General features: G+C 32.2%; 3 protein-coding genes across 19 annotated transcripts in view; 1 reads left to right on the top strand and 2 right to left on the bottom strand.

The window, feature by feature from the left end:
* Positions 1-1,027: 1,027 nt before the first annotated feature.
* Positions 1,028-5,523, top strand: miox (myo-inositol oxygenase). Its single transcript, XM_051135428.1, has 10 exons — positions 1,028-1,118; positions 1,285-1,356; positions 1,457-1,537; positions 2,406-2,568; positions 2,765-2,832; positions 2,944-3,053; positions 3,411-3,478; positions 4,279-4,328; positions 4,426-4,538; positions 4,641-5,523. Exons 1-10 carry the CDS (start codon positions 1,101-1,103, stop codon positions 4,747-4,749), a joined length of 852 nt encoding a protein of 283 aa, XP_050991385.1. The 5' UTR covers positions 1,028-1,100; the 3' UTR covers positions 4,750-5,523.
* A 359-nt stretch (positions 5,524-5,882) lies between these two features.
* lmf2a (lipase maturation factor 2a) lies at positions 5,883-18,027 on the bottom strand. The gene is made up of 14 exons (XM_051135424.1): positions 17,764-18,027; positions 16,927-17,180; positions 15,560-15,588; positions 15,148-15,338; positions 13,389-13,567; positions 13,166-13,304; positions 12,640-12,774; positions 12,463-12,568; positions 12,280-12,376; positions 11,467-11,649; positions 10,909-11,077; positions 10,675-10,786; positions 10,186-10,294; positions 5,883-7,101 (listed from the first exon to the last, which is right to left on the bottom strand). Exons 1-14 carry the CDS (start codon positions 17,855-17,857, stop codon positions 6,715-6,717), a joined length of 2,184 nt encoding a protein of 727 aa, XP_050991381.1. The 5' UTR covers positions 17,858-18,027; the 3' UTR covers positions 5,883-6,714.
* A 1,824-nt stretch (positions 18,028-19,851) lies between these two features.
* Positions 19,852-21,297, bottom strand: part of c2cd5 (C2 calcium dependent domain containing 5) — a 30,415-nt gene continuing 28,969 nt past the window's right edge. For all 17 annotated transcript variants that reach the window (XM_051135068.1, XM_051135084.1, XM_051135067.1 and 14 more), the window contains 2 exons: positions 20,911-21,057; positions 19,852-20,830 (listed from right to left, as the gene is read on the bottom strand). In XM_051135068.1, coding sequence (XP_050991025.1) covers positions 20,705-20,830; positions 20,911-21,057 — 273 coding nt within the window. In that variant the 3' untranslated portion in view covers positions 19,852-20,704. The remainder of the gene's footprint in view (positions 20,831-20,910; positions 21,058-21,297) is intronic.

The following is a 21,297-nucleotide window of genomic DNA, read 5'->3' as shown; positions in this document are numbered from 1 at the left end:
ATATCTTAATTTGTGTTCTGAAGATGAATGAAGGTCTTACGGGTTTGGAACGACATAAGGGTGAGTAATTAATGACAGAAATTTAATTTTTGGGTGAACTATCCCTTTAAGAGCCCTGCACAACCAAATATGTCAACAAAAATAAAAATCCTGCCAAAGATGAGGAAAGAATGAAATGTTGTAGAGGTCAGAATGAGTGTGTGTTTCAGAAGTTAGCTTTAAACTTGTGAATCGGGCGCAAATGCTATAAACCAAACACGTCACAGGCTCGCCCACAAACGATCAGCCAATAAAATCTGAGGTGGAATCTAGTACTGTACACACACACACACACACACACACACACACACACACACACACACACACACACACACACACACACACACACACAAAATAGTCTTTAAATCAACTCCCAAAATATAAATGGTAAACTCCAAATTACCCAAAATGTGCTGTTATGCTTCTCGGCACCAGAGACTAACAGACAGTTCAGTATTTACAAAGTCAAATTCAAAGAATAACTCTTATCATGATGCCAGTCTGAAGTCTCTGTTCGTTCAGATAAAACAGCGAAGCACAGATAAAACAGTCTAGAGATATAATTAGATAACAGAGATAATTAGAAACTACAAAATCAAAGCTACTGGAATCAGTCAACCCAAAACTAATCCTAACCTTTACAAAAGACAATATTATTCAGAAATTAGCAAAAAATTCAATACATATTTTTACTTTGAATTACTATGTTGACTGATGCCTAACCTTTATTAACCCTCTGTATAGTAATAAATTAACATACACTTGTAATGTAATATTCTCTAAATTACTATTAAATTAAAATCCCTTAGTCACTGTAGGATACAGTATGTATTTGGGCCAAGATATGCCAGTGTTGAGCACTCCAAAATACACATTTACACACTGACAGACCCGTGGAAGCCTAAGAGAGAAAGTAAAGAGGAGAAAGTTAAAGTGTTACTAGGTTGTCCTACTACAGTTCAGAGACCCCATACGTGCAGCACTGATAAATAGAGCAGTCAGACACACGCCAAACACACAACATCCTCCTTCATCCTCAACAACACAATCTCAGCTGAATCATGAGGGTGGTGAACCTGGTACGTACCTGACATTCAGACAATTATTTACATGCATGCTTCATAATTTCCACAATGGTGTGTAAAATTGTAGGCATTACACATGAATGAGTTTGATCCTTTTTGATTATTTTGCAATGTTCAGCATTATTAGTTGTATCTCTTACATGCAAACTTTAACTAATAGGGTCCGGATCCCTCTCTGGCATATCGCCCCGAATGTCAGGAGAAAGACAAATCAGAATTCAGAAACTTTGAGGTAAAACATGGAGCTATGAATATTTTTAATCCATATGTTCTTGCATCATTTCTTTTAATAAAACCCTCTTATTATTGATGTGTGTACATTTCTAACACAGAGTGGAGCTCTCTTTGACCGTGTGTTTAATACATACAAGCTGATGCACACGCACCAAACACTGGACTTTGTCAAACAGAAGGTTGGTCTATCATAACTCTGTTTTTAACAATTTTCAAAAATATTTTTTTATTGTGCATTTCAATGAATCTCAATCAAACTGAGGTTGGGTTATTTTAATTAAGTAAAAATAACAAAAAAATAAAAAAAAAAATAAAAAAAAATAATAATAATATAGCTAACTAACATACTAAAAACATAATAAAGTGCATGATTTTTGAAAATTAAAAAAAAAAAAAAAATTTCACACTTTACACATATAGTTTACATATATAAAAATAAATACTGAAACTAAAACAAAACAAAAAATAAAATAAAATAAAATAATAATAAAAAAAAAAAAAAAATACTGTGCATGTCCATTCAGGTAACAGGTCTGTGCTAACAACTCATTAAAAAAATTTTAATTCTGCTTTTACTGAAGGAAATGCATAAATTCTGTATCAGTATAAAACTTTTTTTTTCATATAGTTTACATATATAAAAATAAATACTAAAATGTTATGTTTTTTATTTATTTCATTAAGTACTTTTTAAAATTAAGCTCTGTATCAAAACCAGACAAAAAAACAATAATAAATAATAATACAATTTTGTGTGCATGTCCATTCAGGTAACAGGTCTGTGCTAACAACTGATTTATAAAAACAAACAAACAAACAAAAAAACAAACACACACTGAAATTTGGATTTTGCTTTTACTAAAGGAAATGCATAAATTCTATATCAGTACATTATCATATATTGCAAGCTTTCCTTGCCTAGTATGGTTTATTCTACTGTAGTTAAACTGCACATTTCTCTGGAGTAAAAAAAAAAAAATCAGGGAGCTCTGTGATGACCCAGACAAGCACAAACACTTAACATGACCTCTCACCTCTGACCTTCAGCACCAGGAATGGGCGAACTGCAATCACTTTAGCATGACCATGATGGAGAACATCGATGCCCTGGATGAGCTTGTTGATGAATCCGACCCTGACGTTGACTTCCCAAACTCTTTCCATGCATTCCAGACCGCCGAGGGAATCCGCAGGGAGCATCCTGATAAAGGTGAGAGATCAGTGGGGACAAAGGTTACAGACGTCACCTTGGTGTACTTAGATAAGACTGTGTTTTACAATAACACGTACCTGAAGTTGTTTTGGTGAAGTTTCTGATCAATACATACAGACCTGCAAGGCTTCTAAATGTGAAAGCTATTTATATTTGGTCAAATGTTAAAATCTCTCTTTTTAACCATCTGCAGACTGGTTTCAGCTAGTAGGTCTGATCCATGATGTTGGAAAAATCATGGCCTTGTATGGGGAGCCACAGGTGAGAGACAAATGCATCCAACCACAGTTTATTTAAAAAAAAAAAAGAAAAAAACGCACGACAATGGTCGCACGGGATAAATAATATACAGAATGTATATGTGTGTTTAAGTGGGCTGTAGTTGGAGACACATTTCCAGTGGGATGCAAGTTTCAGAATTCAATAGTGTTTAGAAACTCATCATTTGAAGCCAATCCAGATGAGAAGAACCCTACACTCAAGTACAGCACCACACCTTTCTATCATCTATATTATTTAAATAATATTATAGTGATTTTTTTTTGGTTTATATTTTGATACAATTTTATATTAGTTTTTGATATTTATATCAAATGTATGTTTATTCTATGTTTAGTTTTGGGATTTTAAAAAATATTTATGTTCATGTCAGTTCTAGTAGTTTTTATACTCCAGATTAAACATTTTATTTCAGTTAGTTGCAAATAACATTTCTAAAGTTCCCCGCTCCCCATCTAGTATTTATTTAAGCTTTATTTCAACTATTTAAAAAATTAAAAAAATGCATCGAATCGCATTCTAACTAACTATGTGGTGTTTGCATGTTTCTCTCATTGCAGCACAGAGTTTGGGATTTATGAGCCACAATGTGGACTTGATAATATCCTGATGTCTTGGGGACATGATGGTGAGTGATTTGAGTGATCTTTGCATCTAATGTCTCATTGAAAGAATTGTTTTTGTCAAGGAAGCAAGGAAGCATTAAACTGTGTCTAAAGTGACAGTGAAAACATTTACATGTTAATCTAAAATAAACGCTGCTATTTTGAGCTTTCTGTTCATCAAAAAATGTATTACGGTTTCCACAAAAGTATTAAGCAGTACAACAATTTTTAACATATTATTAGCCTGATTTCTGAAGAATCATGTGACACTTTAGACTGGAGTGAGAAGCTGAAAATTTAGCTTTGCATCACAGGAATAAATGACATTTTAAAATACACTACAAGTCAAAAGTTTTTGAACAGTAAGATTTTTAATGTTTTTAAAAGAAGCCTCTTCTGCTCACCAAGCCTGTATTTATTTGATCCAAAGTACAGCCAAAATAGTAAAATTGTGAAATATTTTTATTTTTTAAAATAACTGTTTTCTATTCGAATATACTTTAAAATGTAATTTATTCCTGTGATTTTAAAGCTGAATTTTTAGCATCATTACCCCAGTTACACGATCCCTCAGAAATTGTTCTAATATTCTGATTTGCTGCTCAAAAACAGTTACATTAAAAAACATTTTAAATTGTAAAAAAAAGTATTTTAAATCGTAATATTTCACAATATTACTGTTCTTCCTGTATTTTTGTTCAAATAAGTGCCTTGATTTAAAAAAATAAAAAAAGCAATTTCAAAAACATTTCTTACTGACCTCAGACTTTTGAATTTTTGCTGCTGAAGTGACCAAATGAAAACTGTTCTTGCTCTATTCTAGAGTATCTATACCGGGTAATGAAGTTCAACAAATGCACCATCCCTGAGGAGGTAATGTCACACAGCTCACCTGAAACGCAAACAACTAAAACACACATACACAAACAATGTGATTTCATTTATACACAACACTCCCAAATTCCAACAGGGTCTTTACATGATCCGCTTCCACTCCTTCTACCCCTGGCATTCCAACGGAGACTACATGCACTTATGCAACGAGAAAGACCTGCAGATGCTACCCTGGGTCAAAGAGTTTAAGTATGTCTTAAGATCTTATTTAAGTGTCTGTATGACCCACATACTGAAGGTCTGACCTCTCACTGATCAATAACATGAGTCTGTTTGTCTTTTCTCTGACAGCAAGTTTGATTTGTACACAAAGAGCACTGAACTACCGGACGTGGAGAGTCTAAGGTCGTATTATCAGTCTCTCATTGATAAGTACTGCCCCGGGATACTGCACTGGTGAATGTCAACTAATTCTACGAATCTGACCCATTTCAGCGAGATTCACAAACATGAATGACACATCAAATCATGTATACTTATGGTATTTGCTCTGTGGGCAATAGAAATTAGTTAAAAAAACATAAGCCAATTAAAAACCACCGACATCTTGGCACTTTGGAATGTTCTTCAGAGAAATAAAATAAAATAAGTCTTAATTTCTTGATATAAAATAAACAGTGGAAATAAATTCATATAACCTGTCCACAAATCTATCCCATTTCAGTCAGACACTCAGAAAAGAATGACACCTCAAATCATGTATAGTTATAGTTTTTGCTCTGTGTGTATTAAAAATAGGTGAACAAAAAAAACTTTTACCAATTACAAATCACTGACATCTTGGCACTCTGGTATTTTCTTAAAATAAATAAAATAAAATAAAATAAAATAAAATAAAATAAAATAAAATAAAAGTCTTAATTTCTCTATATAAAATAAACTGTGAAAATAAATTTATATAATCTGTCCACAAATCTGTCCCATTTCAGTCAGACACTTAAACATGAATGACACCTCAAATCACCTATAGTTATAGTTTTTGCTTTGGGGGCAATAAAAATGGGTAAACAAAACAAAACAAAACAAAACAAAAAACCTACCAATTACAAACCACTGAAATCTTGGCACTTTGGTATTTTCTTAAAATAAAATAAAGTAAAATAAAATAAAATAAAATAAAATAGTTTTTACTCTGTGGGCAATAAAAATGGCTGGACGACAAAAAAAAAAAAAACTTCTGGAAAAATTTTAAACCAGCCTTGGCACTTTTGAATTTTCTTAAAATTATACAATTATTAAATAAATTAAATAAAAATAAAAAAGTGAACAGGCTGTAAATAAAATGTCTTAATTTCTTGATATAAAATAAACTGTGGAAATCAATTCAAATACCTAACATATATCTTACAACGTAAAAAACAAAACAAAATATTAATTATTAATATCCAAGTCTTGATCTTATATATTCATTGCTATTACTGTATTAGACTAAATCTTATGTATTCGTACATAAGTTTATGTTAAAATAAATTTAACTTTAAATTGTTTTAGAAAATGTAAATTTCTTTGGAAATAATAGTACTTGTGCCAGTGTATATTTTTCTATGTTTATTAAAAATATTACAAAACATTAAAGCTGAGTGTTTTTTTGGTGCATCTTCTCTCATATTAACACAATACACATACAAATACTACATCACAGTGGTGAAATATGTTATTACAATACAACACAATACACAAATATCACAGACCGTAACCAGTTACAGTCTGATAAACCATTTCTTGTCGAATAACACCACCTATACAAGATGACAGGCAAAATGGAAAACTATTTAAAATATTTTCTGAAACCTAGATTTCTCTGATACTCTTGGTATATCGTAAGGCGCAGCACATACTGGGCTTCATTCATAAAACACAAACAAAAATAATCGAACAAATATTTTGTTGCATTCGATTCAATGTGTAATTTATGTAAATATGATTTTAAATACATAAATTTCACTTTTCCATTTAATGAGGCCCAGCATGTGCATTTGAATGTACAGATTTACAGTTGTTTAGGTCTCATGGTGGAAGACATCCTGGGTGTTTGTTAAAAAAATATAAAACAGTTAGTGCGCACTGGGAAAAACAATAACCTACCTTGTTTTGCATTTACCTGTCAAAGCAATCGAAGGCCAGACAACAAAATCCCTTGTTTTGATCGTGTTTAGCTGAACTAAACTGGAAGGCAAATCCAGGACACTACTGGAACACGTGAATGCGTCACTACACTGTCTACTCTCTCTCAAAACTGCCTGGGAAAACAGAAAAGTCAATGTTTTGACACTATGAAGCTGTAAGTGCTGATGTTTTGCGGTAGATGACATTACCCTGAGCTGGTGTTAAAGTCCAGAGTTTCATTTAAAGCCTGAAAAAGACCTCACTTCCTTTTCCTGAGGCTGTCCTCTTCCATGTCCTCTGTATTCTCTTCTTCTTCGATTTCTTCTTCCTGTTCTTCTTCACTTGTTGCATTCTCTTCCTGCTCCTTTTCATCTTCCTCTTTCTGCTCTTCGTGTTTCTTCTCCTCTTCTGTCACTTTGGAGTCGGTCCGTTCTGCGCGCTGTTTATCTGCGTGTTTGTTCTGGAGCGGTTCGTGTTGCTGATGATGTGCACGTGACAGCAGAGAGTTGAGGAGGCACACGGTCGCTGCTGAGCTGAAGAGAGTCCAGAGCAGGAGAGGAGCTGGAATCTCACGTGCACGTTCACCAACACGGCGCAATAATTGCGGGAGCCAAGCTTTCGAGCTGCGCCTTGGAGGAGCCTTATCCTGATGGACAAACAAAGGAAGAGGGTCACAGATAACCAGATCAAGAGATTTAGATGCTGTTCAGTATAAAAAAGATGATTAAATCTTCCTTAATCAACATATGACTATTTGTGATCAACCACTAAAAACATCATAGGATAGTAATGGACATTTAGAATACCTTTGAAAATTTCTCAAAAAAAAACAATAAAATAAATTTTCATTTTCATTTCATTTCCTCATATAAAATATACTGACAAAAGCAATTAATATAACTAATAGAAATAACAAGGAAGTAAATTTATTTTCATTTAAACTCCACTACTTTTATCTTACTTCAATAAATTCTAGTATTTATTATTAATATATTAGACTTCACAATATGTATTCAGATAAGGCTGCACAATTAATTGAAAATCTGAAATTAAAACCAAAATTTTATTATTAGCAAGTTACTAGCAAAACATGTTAGCAACATGCTAGTAACTTGCTAATCATGTTAGAATTGTGCTAATCATGCTAGAAGCATGCTAGTAATTTCCCAATCATGCTAACAACATGCTAGTAACATGCTAATCATGCTAAAAACATGCAAGTAACTTGCTAATATGCTGGAAACATGCCAACAACACGTTAATTATGCTCATCTTAACAACATGCTAATCATGTTATAATCATGCTAACAACACACTAGTAACTTGCTAATCATGCTAGCAAAATGCTAGTAGCTTGCTAATCATTTAGAAACATGCTAGCAACATGCTAGTAACTTGTTAATGTAAGCAACATGTTAGTAATTTCCTAATCATGTTAACAACATGCTAGTAACATGCTAATCATGTTATAATCATGCTAGCAACATACTAGTAACTTGCTAATCATGCTAGCAACCTGCTAGTAGAATGCTAATCATGGTAGAATCATGCTAACAACATGCTAGTAACATGCTAATCATGTTATAATCATGCTAGCAACATACTAGTAACTTGCTAATCATGCTAGCAACCTGCTAGTAGAATGCTAATCATGGTAGAATCATGCTAACAACATGCTAGTAACTTGCTAATATGTTGGAAACATGCTAACAACATGTTAATCATGCTCATCTTAACAACATGCTAGTAACTTGTCAATCATGCCAACAACCTGCTAGTAGCATACTAATCATACTAGAATCATGCTAAAAACATGCTAGTAACTTGCTAATATGCTGGAAACATGTTAACATGTTAATCATGCTCATTTTAACATGCTAGTAACATGCTAATCATGTTATAATCATGCTAGCAACATACTAGTAACTTGTCAATCATGCTAACAACCTGCTAGTAACTTGCTAATATGCTGCAAGCATGTTAACAACATGTTAATCATGCTCATTTTGACATGCTAGTAACATGCTAATCATGTTATAATCATGCCCAGCTACACACTAGTAACTTGCTAATCATGCTAGCAACATGCTAGTAGCTTGCTAATCATGTTAGAATTATGCTAACAACATGTTAGTAACTTGTTAATAAGCTAGCAAACATGCTAGTAATTCTCTAATCATGTTAACAACATGCTAGTAACATGCTAATCATGTTATAATCATGCTAGCAACATACTAGTAACTTGCTAATTATGCTAGCAACCTGCTAGTAGAATGCTAATCACACTAGAATCATGCTAACAACATGCTAGTAACATGCTAACAACATGCTAATCATGTTATAATCATGGTAACAACACACTAGTAATTCCCTAATCATGTTAACAACATGCTAGTAACATGCTTATCATGTTATAATCATGCTAGCAACATACTAGTAACTTGCTAATCATGCTAACAACATGCTAGCAACATGCTTATGCTAGATTCATGCTACCAACATGCTAGTGATTCGCCAATCATGTTAGAATCATGCTAATCATGCTGGAAACATGCTACCAACATGCCAATAACTTGTTAATAATGTTAGAATCATGTTAACATGCTAGCAACTTGCTAATCACGCTTACAACATGATAACAACATGCTAATCATGTTAGAAACTTGGTAGTAACTTCTTAAACATGGTAACAACATGCTAGTAACATGCTAATCATTTTATAATTATGCTAGCAACATACTAGTAACTTGTTAATCATGCTAAACAACATGCTAATCATGCTAGATTCATGCTAACAACATGCTAGTAACTTGTTCACATTAGAAACATGCTAACAACATGTTAATTATGCTAGAAGCATACTAGAAACATGATAGTAACGTTAATCATGCTAGTAACACGTTAGTAACATGCTAATCATGTTAAAAACAAGCTAGCAACACATTAGAAATTTGCTAATCACAACAGCATGCTAGTAATTTTATTGTAAATTGTGAGGTACTATGCTTTAGCACAACTAGTACAATTGTTAAATCTTTGTAAACACTTACGCCAGTGCATGTTTATTAAAAATATTACAAAACATTAAAGCGGCATGTTTTTTTTTTGCATCTTCACTCAAAAATAAAATTAATTAATTAGTAAATAATCTGTTTTAATTTCCTCATATAAAATACACTGACAGAAGCAAATCATATTCCATTAATAGCAACAATAATGAAGCCAATTTATTTTTAATATCCACTACTTTTATCTTACATATTCAAGTATTATTGTTATTAATATATTAGACTTTATAATACCTAATCATATAAGGCTGCAAAATTAACTGAATATCTGAAACTGAGATGTAGCAATTTATTATTATATTTTTCTTAATTTTTTTATTTTACAGTGAAATATTACAATAGTAATAGTTCTTATTTTGTTTTTATTTAGTAAACTTAACTACATTTATTTAAACTAGAATTGTTATTATTATAGCCATATTGAAATTACAACATTATTAATTACAACATTATGGTCAAACTATGCAGTCCTACAAACAAGCACAGCACTTTTTTTAAATAAGCTCAATGAAAATGATTCAGAAACACTGTTGAATCAAACTACCCTGCAGATAACAGACGGTGAACTTTATGTCTGTTTGTTCTCCTCTGAGGTTACTGACATTCAAAATGTGTCCCAATTTAATTGCACTTTCACTTTTGACAGCAGACACATTTCTTACCTTTAAACCATGCTGAACCAGCATTTGTTCAAGGTAAGAGTCACCAAGGTGCACCATGGGATAGAACTCTTCCACGTAAACCCGTCTCCACCATCGCTGGGGGTATGACCTTAACACACAACCAAAATGCAACCAATAAGGCTAAACATTTATGTTCACTTTTGAAAAAAATACAATTAAAATTTGAATTAAAATTAATGTTAACTGAGAAAAGAAATATAAAAAAAACATATATGTATTAAAAAAAATACTAGAACTTTTGAGCCACATTTACTTTGAGACAAGCGCTAAATGAACTAATACGGAATACATTAAAACTAATAAGTAAAAACATTAACTAAAAAAAAAAAAAAAATATAAATTTTCTTTCAGACAGTTGCCAAGGCAACATTTTTCCTTTTTAAAAGATAAAATAATATTAAAAATAAAATAAAATTAAATTAAATTACATAAAAAATAAAATAAAAAATAAAATAAATTGGCACTCACCCGTCTTCTTTGGGCTCACTGAACCAGTATTTATAGCGGTGAGCTCGGAGGTACGCAGGAGGCTGTTTGCTGAACGGATACTGAGACTCATCTGTCTGAATGAGTCTGATCACTGCTCAACACATAGACAGAATATTTACACAGTGTAGTATAACACATTGCATCTTGTTCAGACTGATGCACTGGATGCATTTAATACACATACATTCACAAACAAACACACAGTTGTCTCACCGTCTCGTTTGCCCTGCAGGAGTCTGTGAAGGAGGCTGCTGAACCAGGGGCTCTGTGTGTGCGGCCCCAGAGCAGCAAACCACATCTGCCAGTCCAGCCTGGGCTGGTGCGGAGTCACCACAGGGGGCGCTGCGCTCATGTTCCCTGGCTTATACATGAACTCAATCTCCTGCAAAAAATATTAACACACCAAACAGAGTTACAGAAAATATATTTACAGGAACTGATTTTTCAAATTTTTAAAAACATTTTTCAATTACTAACAGATTATGTGTGCATGTAAATGTTGCTAGTTTTAATTTAACCAACTGAATGATTACTTTCACCTTGACAAGTTGAAGCTGTTGCATGTAGATACATTCTTTTAAAAAATTCTGAGAAGTTAATATTTTTGGAATTTTGGTGCTTTATGAATCCTGGTTAGATGATATTTCATTGATTCCATTTTCAAACCTATAACTTTTCAGTTACAAGCTCATATTTCATCTGTATCATTCACATACAAATCAATGCTGCAATTCGGACACTATGTACTTCATCAAAAACTTGTAAACTGACCGTCCATGTGTTGCGATCCATGCTGCCCTCAATCACCACTTCTGGACGACCTCCGACCCCGGTCATCCTCCGGAATAATCCATACGAGTTGACCAGCTGGTAACGGTCGGTCACCTCAAATGCTGTCCGGATCCCAGGCCAGAGGTTACTGTGGGCATCGTACTCTATGTAGGTGTAAGGAACCTGCATACACACTTATTATTAGTTTTTATTTTAAATACTAAAGCTAAAAATAAAATTAAATGAATTGAAATTAAATAAACATATTTAAAAAAAATAATAATAATAAACTAAAAACATATAATGACAAAAACTTTTTTGAAAACAGAAAACATAAAAAAGCTGATTCACAATATTAATAAACACTTTAAAAGCATATATGACCCTGGACCACAAAACCAGTCATAAGAGTTGTGTTTTTTTTAAAGCTTTTCATTGATGTATGGTTTGTTAGGACAGGACAATATTTGGCCAACTATTTGAAAATCTGGAATCTGATGGTGAAAAAAATCTAAATATTGAGAAAATCACCTTCAAAGTTGTCCAAATGAAGTTCTTAGCAATGCATATTACTAATCAAAAATTAAGTTTTAAAATATTTAATGTAGGAAATTTACAAAATATCTTCACCCAACATGATCTTTACTTAATACCCTAATGATGTTTGGCATAAAAGAAAAATCGATCATTTTGATCTATACAACGTCTTTTTGGCTACTGCTACAAATATACTCGTGCTACTTAAGACTGGTTTTGTGGTCCAGGGTCACATATTAACAACACTAAAATAGCACAGACAGGAAGTTTACTGACCAGACTGATAGCAAACATGGAGACCGTAGCCGCAGCCATGACTGCCCACTGGATTGTGCTCCAGAGACGCCACAACACTCCTCTCACACATGCACACCTGAAACAAAAACATCTGCTCTACCAGTATGCCATCTAATGGACATACTGAGCCAACAAATACGCAAACTGATCCACACCACTCACTTAAACATGGAGGAAATAATCTCCCACGTGAGAGACAGCACACCAATCCAGATACTGGGCACCGTAACAGTCTTCAGAAAGCCATTGAACTCAAAATACGTAAATGCTGAGGAAACAAAAAAAGATTAATCTAACTGAAGGACAAGTGAACTGAGTAAGGCAAGTCGAGAGCTTCACCTGTTTTGGAGGAGACGCTCTTCTTTTCCCAGTCCACCTGCAGGTCAAAGTATTTGACGGTCCAGTAGCCAAGCACAGCGTATGTGCCGATCTCTAACATCAAAGCCAGTCCAGAGAAAAGAGTCTGGAACAATGCTGGAAAATAACAATAAAAAGAATGAGTCATGGCCATTTGGAACTGGCTTTTATATATCATCCTAACAGGGCACACATATGTTTCCATCATCATGTACTATTTTTGTCTTCACTGAAATCAGCCATTAAAATATATAAAAATATGAAGTAGCACAACTGCAGCAAACCAGCATATTAGAATGATTTCTGAAGGATCATGTGACAGTGAAGGAGTAATGAAGCTCAAAAATTCAGCTTTATATCACATAAATAAATTACATTTTAAAACATATTCAAATAGGGAACAGTTATTTTAAATTGTAATATTATTTCACAATTTTATCGTTTTTACTGTATTTTTAAACAAATAAATGAAGAGATTTCTTTTAAAAACAACTTGGTGTGTCCATACTGCTCTCGGTCTTTGGTGTGGGTCTTCGGAGCCAGAAGTTCACATGTTGGTCATCCAGCAGTGACAGGCACAGGGTGATGGTGAGAATATTAAAGAAGTTATAATTCCCAGACAGGACGATAAACACTTGAAGCAGGACCTGTAAAACACCAAGACGTCACATTAATGCACAAACTTATGGCAGCTTCTCTATTTCTGATCAAACACAAGCATACGTGCTCACCTGCAAGTAGAAGGCGATGAGTCTGTGTCTTCGTATGGGGCTGAAGAACATGAAGGGAACAGCGATCTCGATAACAAATGTTCCCACCACACTGAGTTTCTGGAACCACACCGGCAGCTGATGAGCAAACCAGGCCAGCGGGGTCGGGATACACTGGGTCTCATAGTGATAGGTCAAAGCTGATGAGATGATAACAGGAAATAGACAGTGAATTGACATGAATAATTTGACACGTACACTATCTACTGTTCAAAAGCTGGGATCAGTAAGATTTGTAATATTTTTTAAAGACGTTTCTTATGCTCATGAATGCTGTATCTATTTGATTAAAAAACATACAGATAAAACTGTCATTTTTTGAAATATTATTGCAATTTAAAATAAGTTTTCTGTTTTAATAGACTTTAAAATATAATTTATTCCTATGAAGCAAAGCTGAAATTTCAGCATCATTACTACAGTAATTAGTGTCACATTATCCTTCAGAAATCATTCTAACATGCTGATTTATAATCAATGTTTGATACAGTTCTGCTAATTTATATTTTGGGACATATGATCCTTTTTTCAGTATTCTTTGTCAAATAAAAAGTTAAAAAGAACAATATTTACTCATACTTTAAAAAATGATTTTACAATATATACTACTATTCAAAATTTGGGGGTCAGTAAATTTTTTCTTTTCTTTTTTTTTTTAAAGAAATTAATACTTTTATTCAGCAAGGATGTGTTAAAAGTGATAGTAAAGACTTATTTTGTTAGAAAAGATTTCTATTTTGAATAAATGCTGTTCTTTTTAACTTTTTATTCATCATATATCACAGGGTCCAAAAAAATATTAAGCAGCACAACAGTTTAACACTGATAATAAATTAGCATATTAGAATTATTTCTAAAGGATCATATGACACTAAAGACTTGAGTAATGATGCTGAAAATTCAGCGCTGTGTCACAGAAATAAATTATATTTTAAAACATATTAAAGTAGGAAACCAATATTAGAAATCGCAATAATATTTCACAGTATTACTGTCTTTTCTGTATTTCTGGTCAAATAAATACAGCCTTGATGAGCATTAAAAAAAAAATTAATATAAAAAAATTAATAATAATAAAAAAAAAAAGAAAAGAAATGACTGATCCCAAACTTTTGAACGGCAGTGTCTTATTCTCAACCTTATTTTTAGACGCAATAAAAGCAATACATATGCATAGTGGCAGCACTGTCAAAACTTCCATAGGGTTTAGTACCTAAACTAAAAGAAAATGTGGAAAATAAATAAACTAAAGCTAATGATTATATGATAATACAAGTACTGCAAATAATAAAAAAAAAAACAACAAAATAAATAGTTTATTTATATACATTTAATTACTTATATTTATTTATGTATGTTATATATATTTAATTATTTTTATTTAAATATATTTAAATATTAATCGTCTCAAATAGAGATCACAATTCTCCCACGATTCTGAGCTAAACAAAATAATGTGTGACAAATATTCATTTTTGCAGTCTATTTAAAAGTGTTTAATTAATTTGAATGAATTATTTAACATTTTAATATATAATATATGCATTTAAAATATAATACATTTAATACACCAATTTATAATATTGTGAAAAAGTGGTTTGAACGAATGATTCAATGATTCATAAATACTTCACTTGTTTCACTACTGGATGAATCTTTGAACGAATCTTTGAATTTTGATATAAATGATATATTCTATAAACCTCCGCTGATTCCTCACCTGTCAGGCCCCACCAGGTGGGACAGCGGCTGGTCAGTTTGACGACACCCGACGCAAACATCAGGCGAAACAACAGCCAGCGTACCAGCCAGAAAGTCACGTTGTCATGCAGACGCACCTTCGAAGACCAGGGCATTTTCATGGGAGCGATAAGAATGGCCAAGAATCCCGTCTCCAGCAAGAGGTTATCCCTGAGATCAAGATGTTTGACACATATTTGAATTCTGGTTTGTGATGTGATGTGAAGTCATTTCATGTGTTATGAAAGCAGATTAACGTATTTTTACTACGGTTATAAAGCAGGTAAACAAAGCTATAGACTCTAATATAATGGACATAATTTAGAGGATAAGAGCATTTGTGAATGCGTATAACTACAGCAACACACACTGACAGAAAATCTAATACTCACCACTGAAAGTATAAGAAAACTTGCCCCACCTACAGGAATAAGCAGAAAGAAGCATTGCATTTCAGTACCTTTTACATTAATTTCTAAAATCATATTTTGAATCCCTTTTTATGCAAAATACAGTTTAAAGATAGCTTGCATTATATTACATAATATAATACTGTATACTATAATATTTTATACAACATAATACAGTTTAAAGACAGCAACTGGGACTAAATTACTTAAACTGAAATAATATACATTTTTAATTATTATTATACATTTATTTTTGATAGATATTTTATATCTAATATTTATTATTACTATTTTATTATTTTTTAATTATTATATTTATTATTATGTTACTATATTAGATGTTATATTACACACTATTTTATGTATAAATGATACAAAATAGTTGTAATTATTTTTTTTCTTTTGAGAATTTGATATTGCATTTTACATACAAAACAGTTTAATAACAGCTTATGAATATACTACATTATATTTCATAATATAATACTATTTTACATATTTTATATATGATAAAATAGTTTAAGGATAGCAATTTAGACTAAATTGCTTATATATTTTTATTATATATACTTATTACTAAATGTTGAATATTATAAATACATATATATATAAAATATTCAGCATTATGTATGTTATCAAAATAGATGCTATATTATATATTTTATATATAAATGATACAAAACAATTGTAATTTTTTTATTTTGAGAATTTTATATTAGGTTTTACATACAACACAGTTTAAAGATAGTTTATGAATATACTACATTATATTCCATAATATATAATACTGTATTACATAATATTTTATAAATTATACGAGACTAAATTACCTAACATAAAATAATATATATTTATACATTTTTTAATATTTATTAAAATATATTTTATAGCAACTGAGACTAGATTACTTAAAATCCTTGTAAAAATATCTAATTAAAATATGTATGTATTATGCAAATGTAAAATGTGATAATACATATATTTTAAAATATTTATGTATTAAAAATAATTATCGTAATTATTGTGTGTGTGTATATGTGTATATATATAAACTATATAACTTTTCACATTTCTGTTTATTGGCAAAACATCAAATAAGGTCGCAATATCAAGTGCACAATTAATAAGTAAAAAACCTATATTTGGCCATTATTGAGATTATTAGCATCAGCCAATAACCTGATACAAGGAGTTTGTTACTCCTGAAATCCAAAAATCAAACCCAGGAGCCTTTTCAGATACTCATTTATGTTTAACTGTTTTTTTTCCTGTCAGCTACGGTTCTCTATATTACATCAGTCAGTGAAAACCACATCCGCATATTGGTCAACCACTAGTTGTATCAATACCTGGTAAAGGGACAGATAGAGTATCCAGAGCACCAGGAAGACTCTGCAGTCTCTGAGCACCGGCAGAGCCAGAGTCATTAAACTGAGCAGAGTTCCGGTCAGACTCAGCAGCTCCATGCACTGCTGCGTGTCCAAACCCAGACGAGGACCGAACCACAGCAGGGTGGGAAAATCCTTCAGCTGCTCAACAACACTCTTGCCAGACACCCGCAGCTGCCACCGTGCCGGCAGCACACCTTCATTCCCATACAGACCTAAAGAGAGAAATAATTCACATAGTTTTGTGAGCTTTTTAACCTAAAAATAGAGCAAAATCTGACATGTGATTGATTCAGTGTCATAAAGTAACATCTTTCAGAATCATAAAAAGTTATTTCCAAGTTTCAGGACTCAGGTTTTTACGTGCTCCCAGACTACACAATGCACTGAATGATTACCATAGTCATATATAAAACACATATACAAAAAATTCTGTTATTTTCTATATACACATATGAAATGCATTTCCTCTTAAGTGAAAGACTGTAAAAATCTGTCCTAGATTTTAACATAGCATCTCTGATTTTACAGTCTGGATGTTTCTAAACAGGCGTCAACATGCTCTGAGATGTTTTGCACACAGCTCTGCAACACATATTTACTGTAATATGGGTCCATTAAAAAATTACAGTACTATAGTACTGAAATAAACAGCCTGTAGATTTGAACAAACTATCACCTAATGTACTCATATATGAATAAATCTATTTAAAATGTACGTCTAAAAGATTTTTACTGCATGTTTCACATCTGAACTCTTTCTGCAGGCAGAAGTTAAACAAATCTTCACAAACTCACCTGGAATCTGCACGTAAACAGACGCGAAGGCAAACATATAAATAGCAGACAAACACCACAGGAACATGTGCCTCGGCAGCCTTATTTCTCCCATTTTTCGTTTAGTAAACTCCTAAAGGAAACAGATGGAGCGGGAATCTCCTCAAGATGGAGATCAGGGAGGTTTGACTGCACAGGACTGACTGAGCGACACGTCTGACGTGCAGGAACACAGAAGCGCGCTGTTCGCCAACCGAATCCTACTATGGCTAAGCCCACGCTCATGAATATTAATTACGCCACGCTCGGGAAGTGAAATTGATTGGCTCACTGGTATACGTTGGTAAGTGGACGTTAGAGGACTGGCGATTCTTACTCGATGAACGTTTGACTTTCATGAATATGTATTACGTCAACAGACGCTCGTTCGTCAGAGCAGCCGATTGGCTGACAGGCAGATGCTGGAAATAGGCGTTACGGGTGACTGAACTAGGACTCAGCTAATGAATATTAAGTAGGTTGTGCACGTACCTGGATCTAATTACTATTTATAAGCGAAGCCCTCGTCATAGTAGGATTCGATTATTTCAGCCACGCTCATCTAATATTTTATTTTTATTATTATTTTATTTTAAGATTGTTTAATTTCTTAGAAATCTGGAGACTTTTTAAATACCGATATATTGTGTATACGTCAAATTAGGGCGCTGACACTCAGAATTAGGAAATGCGTTTTTTTAATGTCTGGCGACTACTAGCGGCTCAGACTGGAATAAATATTTAGTGTCTTCCTGGCTTTGATGTCGTATCTGACGAAAGAGAAATAAAAACTTTGTTTTAGGACAGTAAGAATGTTTAAATGTTTTTTTTAAAGAAGTCTCTTCCGCTTACCAAGCCAGCATTTATTTGATCCAAAGTAAAGCATACAGCAATTCAGTAAAAAAAAAAAAAAAAAATAAAAATATATATATATATATATATAAATATAAATATATAAATATAAAAATATATATAAATATATATATATATATATACACTACCGTTCAAACGTTTGGGGTCAGTAAGACTTGTAATAGTCTTTAAAGAAGTCTCTCATGCTCATCAAGGCTGCATTTATTTGATTAAAAATATAGAAAAAAAAACAGTAATATTGCAAAATGTTTTTACAATATAAAATAATGTTTTTTATTTTAACATACTTTAAAATAGAATTTATTCCTGTGATGAAAAGCTGAATTTTTATCAGCTGTTACTCCAGTCTTAAGTGTCACATGATCCTTCAGAAATCATTCTAATATGCGGATTTATTATTAGAATGATCAATGTTGGATAATATCAACAGCTGCACTGCCAAATATTTTTTGGAACCTGTGATTTTTTTTTTTTTTAGGATTCTTTCATGAATAACAAGTTTAAAAAGTACAGTGTTTATTCAAAATATAAATATTTTATAACAATGTAAATTATTTATTATTAACTTTTAATAAACTTTTAATTATTAACTTAATACATCCTTGGTGAATAAAAGTATTAATTTCTTAAAAAAAAAAAAAAAAAAAAAAAAAAAAAATGTACTGACCCCAAACTTTTGAACGGTAGTGTATATATATAAATATAAATATATATATATAAATATACATATAAATATATATACAAATATATATATATAAATACATATAAATATATAAATATATATAAATATATAAATATATATATATACATATATATAAATACATATAAATATATATATATATATATATATATATTTCTGTGATTTCAAAACTGAATTTTTCCTCATTACTCCAGTCACATGATCCTTCAGAACATTCTAATATTCTGATTTGCTGCTCAAATCAAAACGATGCTGAAAATGTAGCTTTGAAATCACAGGGATACATTACATTTGAAAATATATTCAAATAGAAAGCAGTTATTTTATATAGTACAAATATTTCACAGTATTACTGCTTTTGCTGTATTTTGAATCAATTAAATGCAAGCTTGGTGAGCAGAAGAGACTTCAAAAGACATCAAAAGAAATCAAATTAACTTGAGAAATCCATTTTATACTCATTAAAATAAGGAAGAATTTAACAAGGACTAAACAGACCAGAGCAATAATAGTTTTATTCAATTATATCTTATTAATGTGCAATTTTGATTTGTCCTCAGGCAAACACATATACAAAATAATAGCATTAAAAGTCAGTCAACACATGAGCAGAGCCTACCTCATATCCAGACCTGTCATCTGTACATTCAAGTGTCAGTCCATGGTGAATGACAACTCTGCTTTAAAATATCTCTTTCTCTTAATGATTAACTGGCATTGCACATGCAAGAGAACCAGAGCGGCCTTGCACAAGTCCGACCCAAACATTATGAATTTAAAAAAAAAAAAAGCATACATTGTGGCACATGAAAGCAAACAAACATTTCCAGCATTTGACATGAGATCAGTAGGACATGACAGGAAGTGTCGTATTTGAAGCCAGTATTTAAAATCCTGAACTGGATGTCCATGTGAGTGCATCAGTAGTTTATTCCTTTGTTTAAATAAAAAAACATGGCCATTTAGAGAGTCGTTGACACGTTTACACACTCTTTGCAAACACAAAGACAAATTTTATAGACCTTTTGAATTTGGTAGCTGCCTCCGCCACTTATGGACAACATGGAATGTGAACAACAATGGCCAACACATAGAAACATGGCAGACAACCTTTTTGAAAGGCTTCTGACGGAGGGATTTTAAAACATTATTCTAAAATAAAACTAAATATTGGCCATTTAAAGGGTCTAAAATATGACACTTGGGAGAACCAATCAGGTCTAGATTTTTGGTTCTTTTTGGAGATTTTTTTTTTTTTTTGGTTGGTAGATTTTAGCGCGACACTGCTTGAAATGGCATGGTTCATGGTAAGACTAGTTTACTTGAGAGTTTGTCAGTGTGTATGTTGGTTCACGTTCCTTCCCCACCGTTGGAGGTCTGTGTGGTGGCTGATTGTGGCTGTACCGAAGTCGACTCAAGTTCAGATTCCCGGACAAAAATAACAGCGTCCCCACTGACGTTGATTAGGCACTGCGCCTGTGAAGGACGTACAATATGAGCATAAATGGTCAAACGTGATGGGTTGAGTGTGTATGAGTCTGTGTGCATGTATTTACCTGGTTTTTGTTAGGGTTCTCCATGAACACACACTCTTTCATGCTGTAGGACACGACTGCATTTCCTCCAAGAGCAGCGACGTGGGCGCGAACCATCGCAAATACTTCAGCAATAAACGTATGCAGAAACCCACTCACACCTCCCTCCTAAAAAAGAAAAAAAAATAATGCAATTTGACCATAATAATAAATTATATTACAAAGAACATAAAATTAATTACGATTTACTAATTGTAATTACTTTTAAAAACATTAATATTATTAAAATATTTAATATTACATTATAAGTAATAACACTTTCAAGTGTACTATTAACAATTATAAATATTAATACCAATATTTTCATTAATGTTAACAATTGTAACTGTAAAAATATGAATATTAGTA

This window comes from Labeo rohita, chromosome 18 (assembly GCF_022985175.1).
Source record: "Labeo rohita strain BAU-BD-2019 chromosome 18, IGBB_LRoh.1.0, whole genome shotgun sequence".
In the NCBI taxonomy this organism is placed as follows: domain Eukaryota; kingdom Metazoa; phylum Chordata; class Actinopteri; order Cypriniformes; family Cyprinidae; genus Labeo; species Labeo rohita.
Note: the sequence above shows the minus strand (reverse complement) of the source record. Positions and strands in the feature narration are given on the sequence as shown.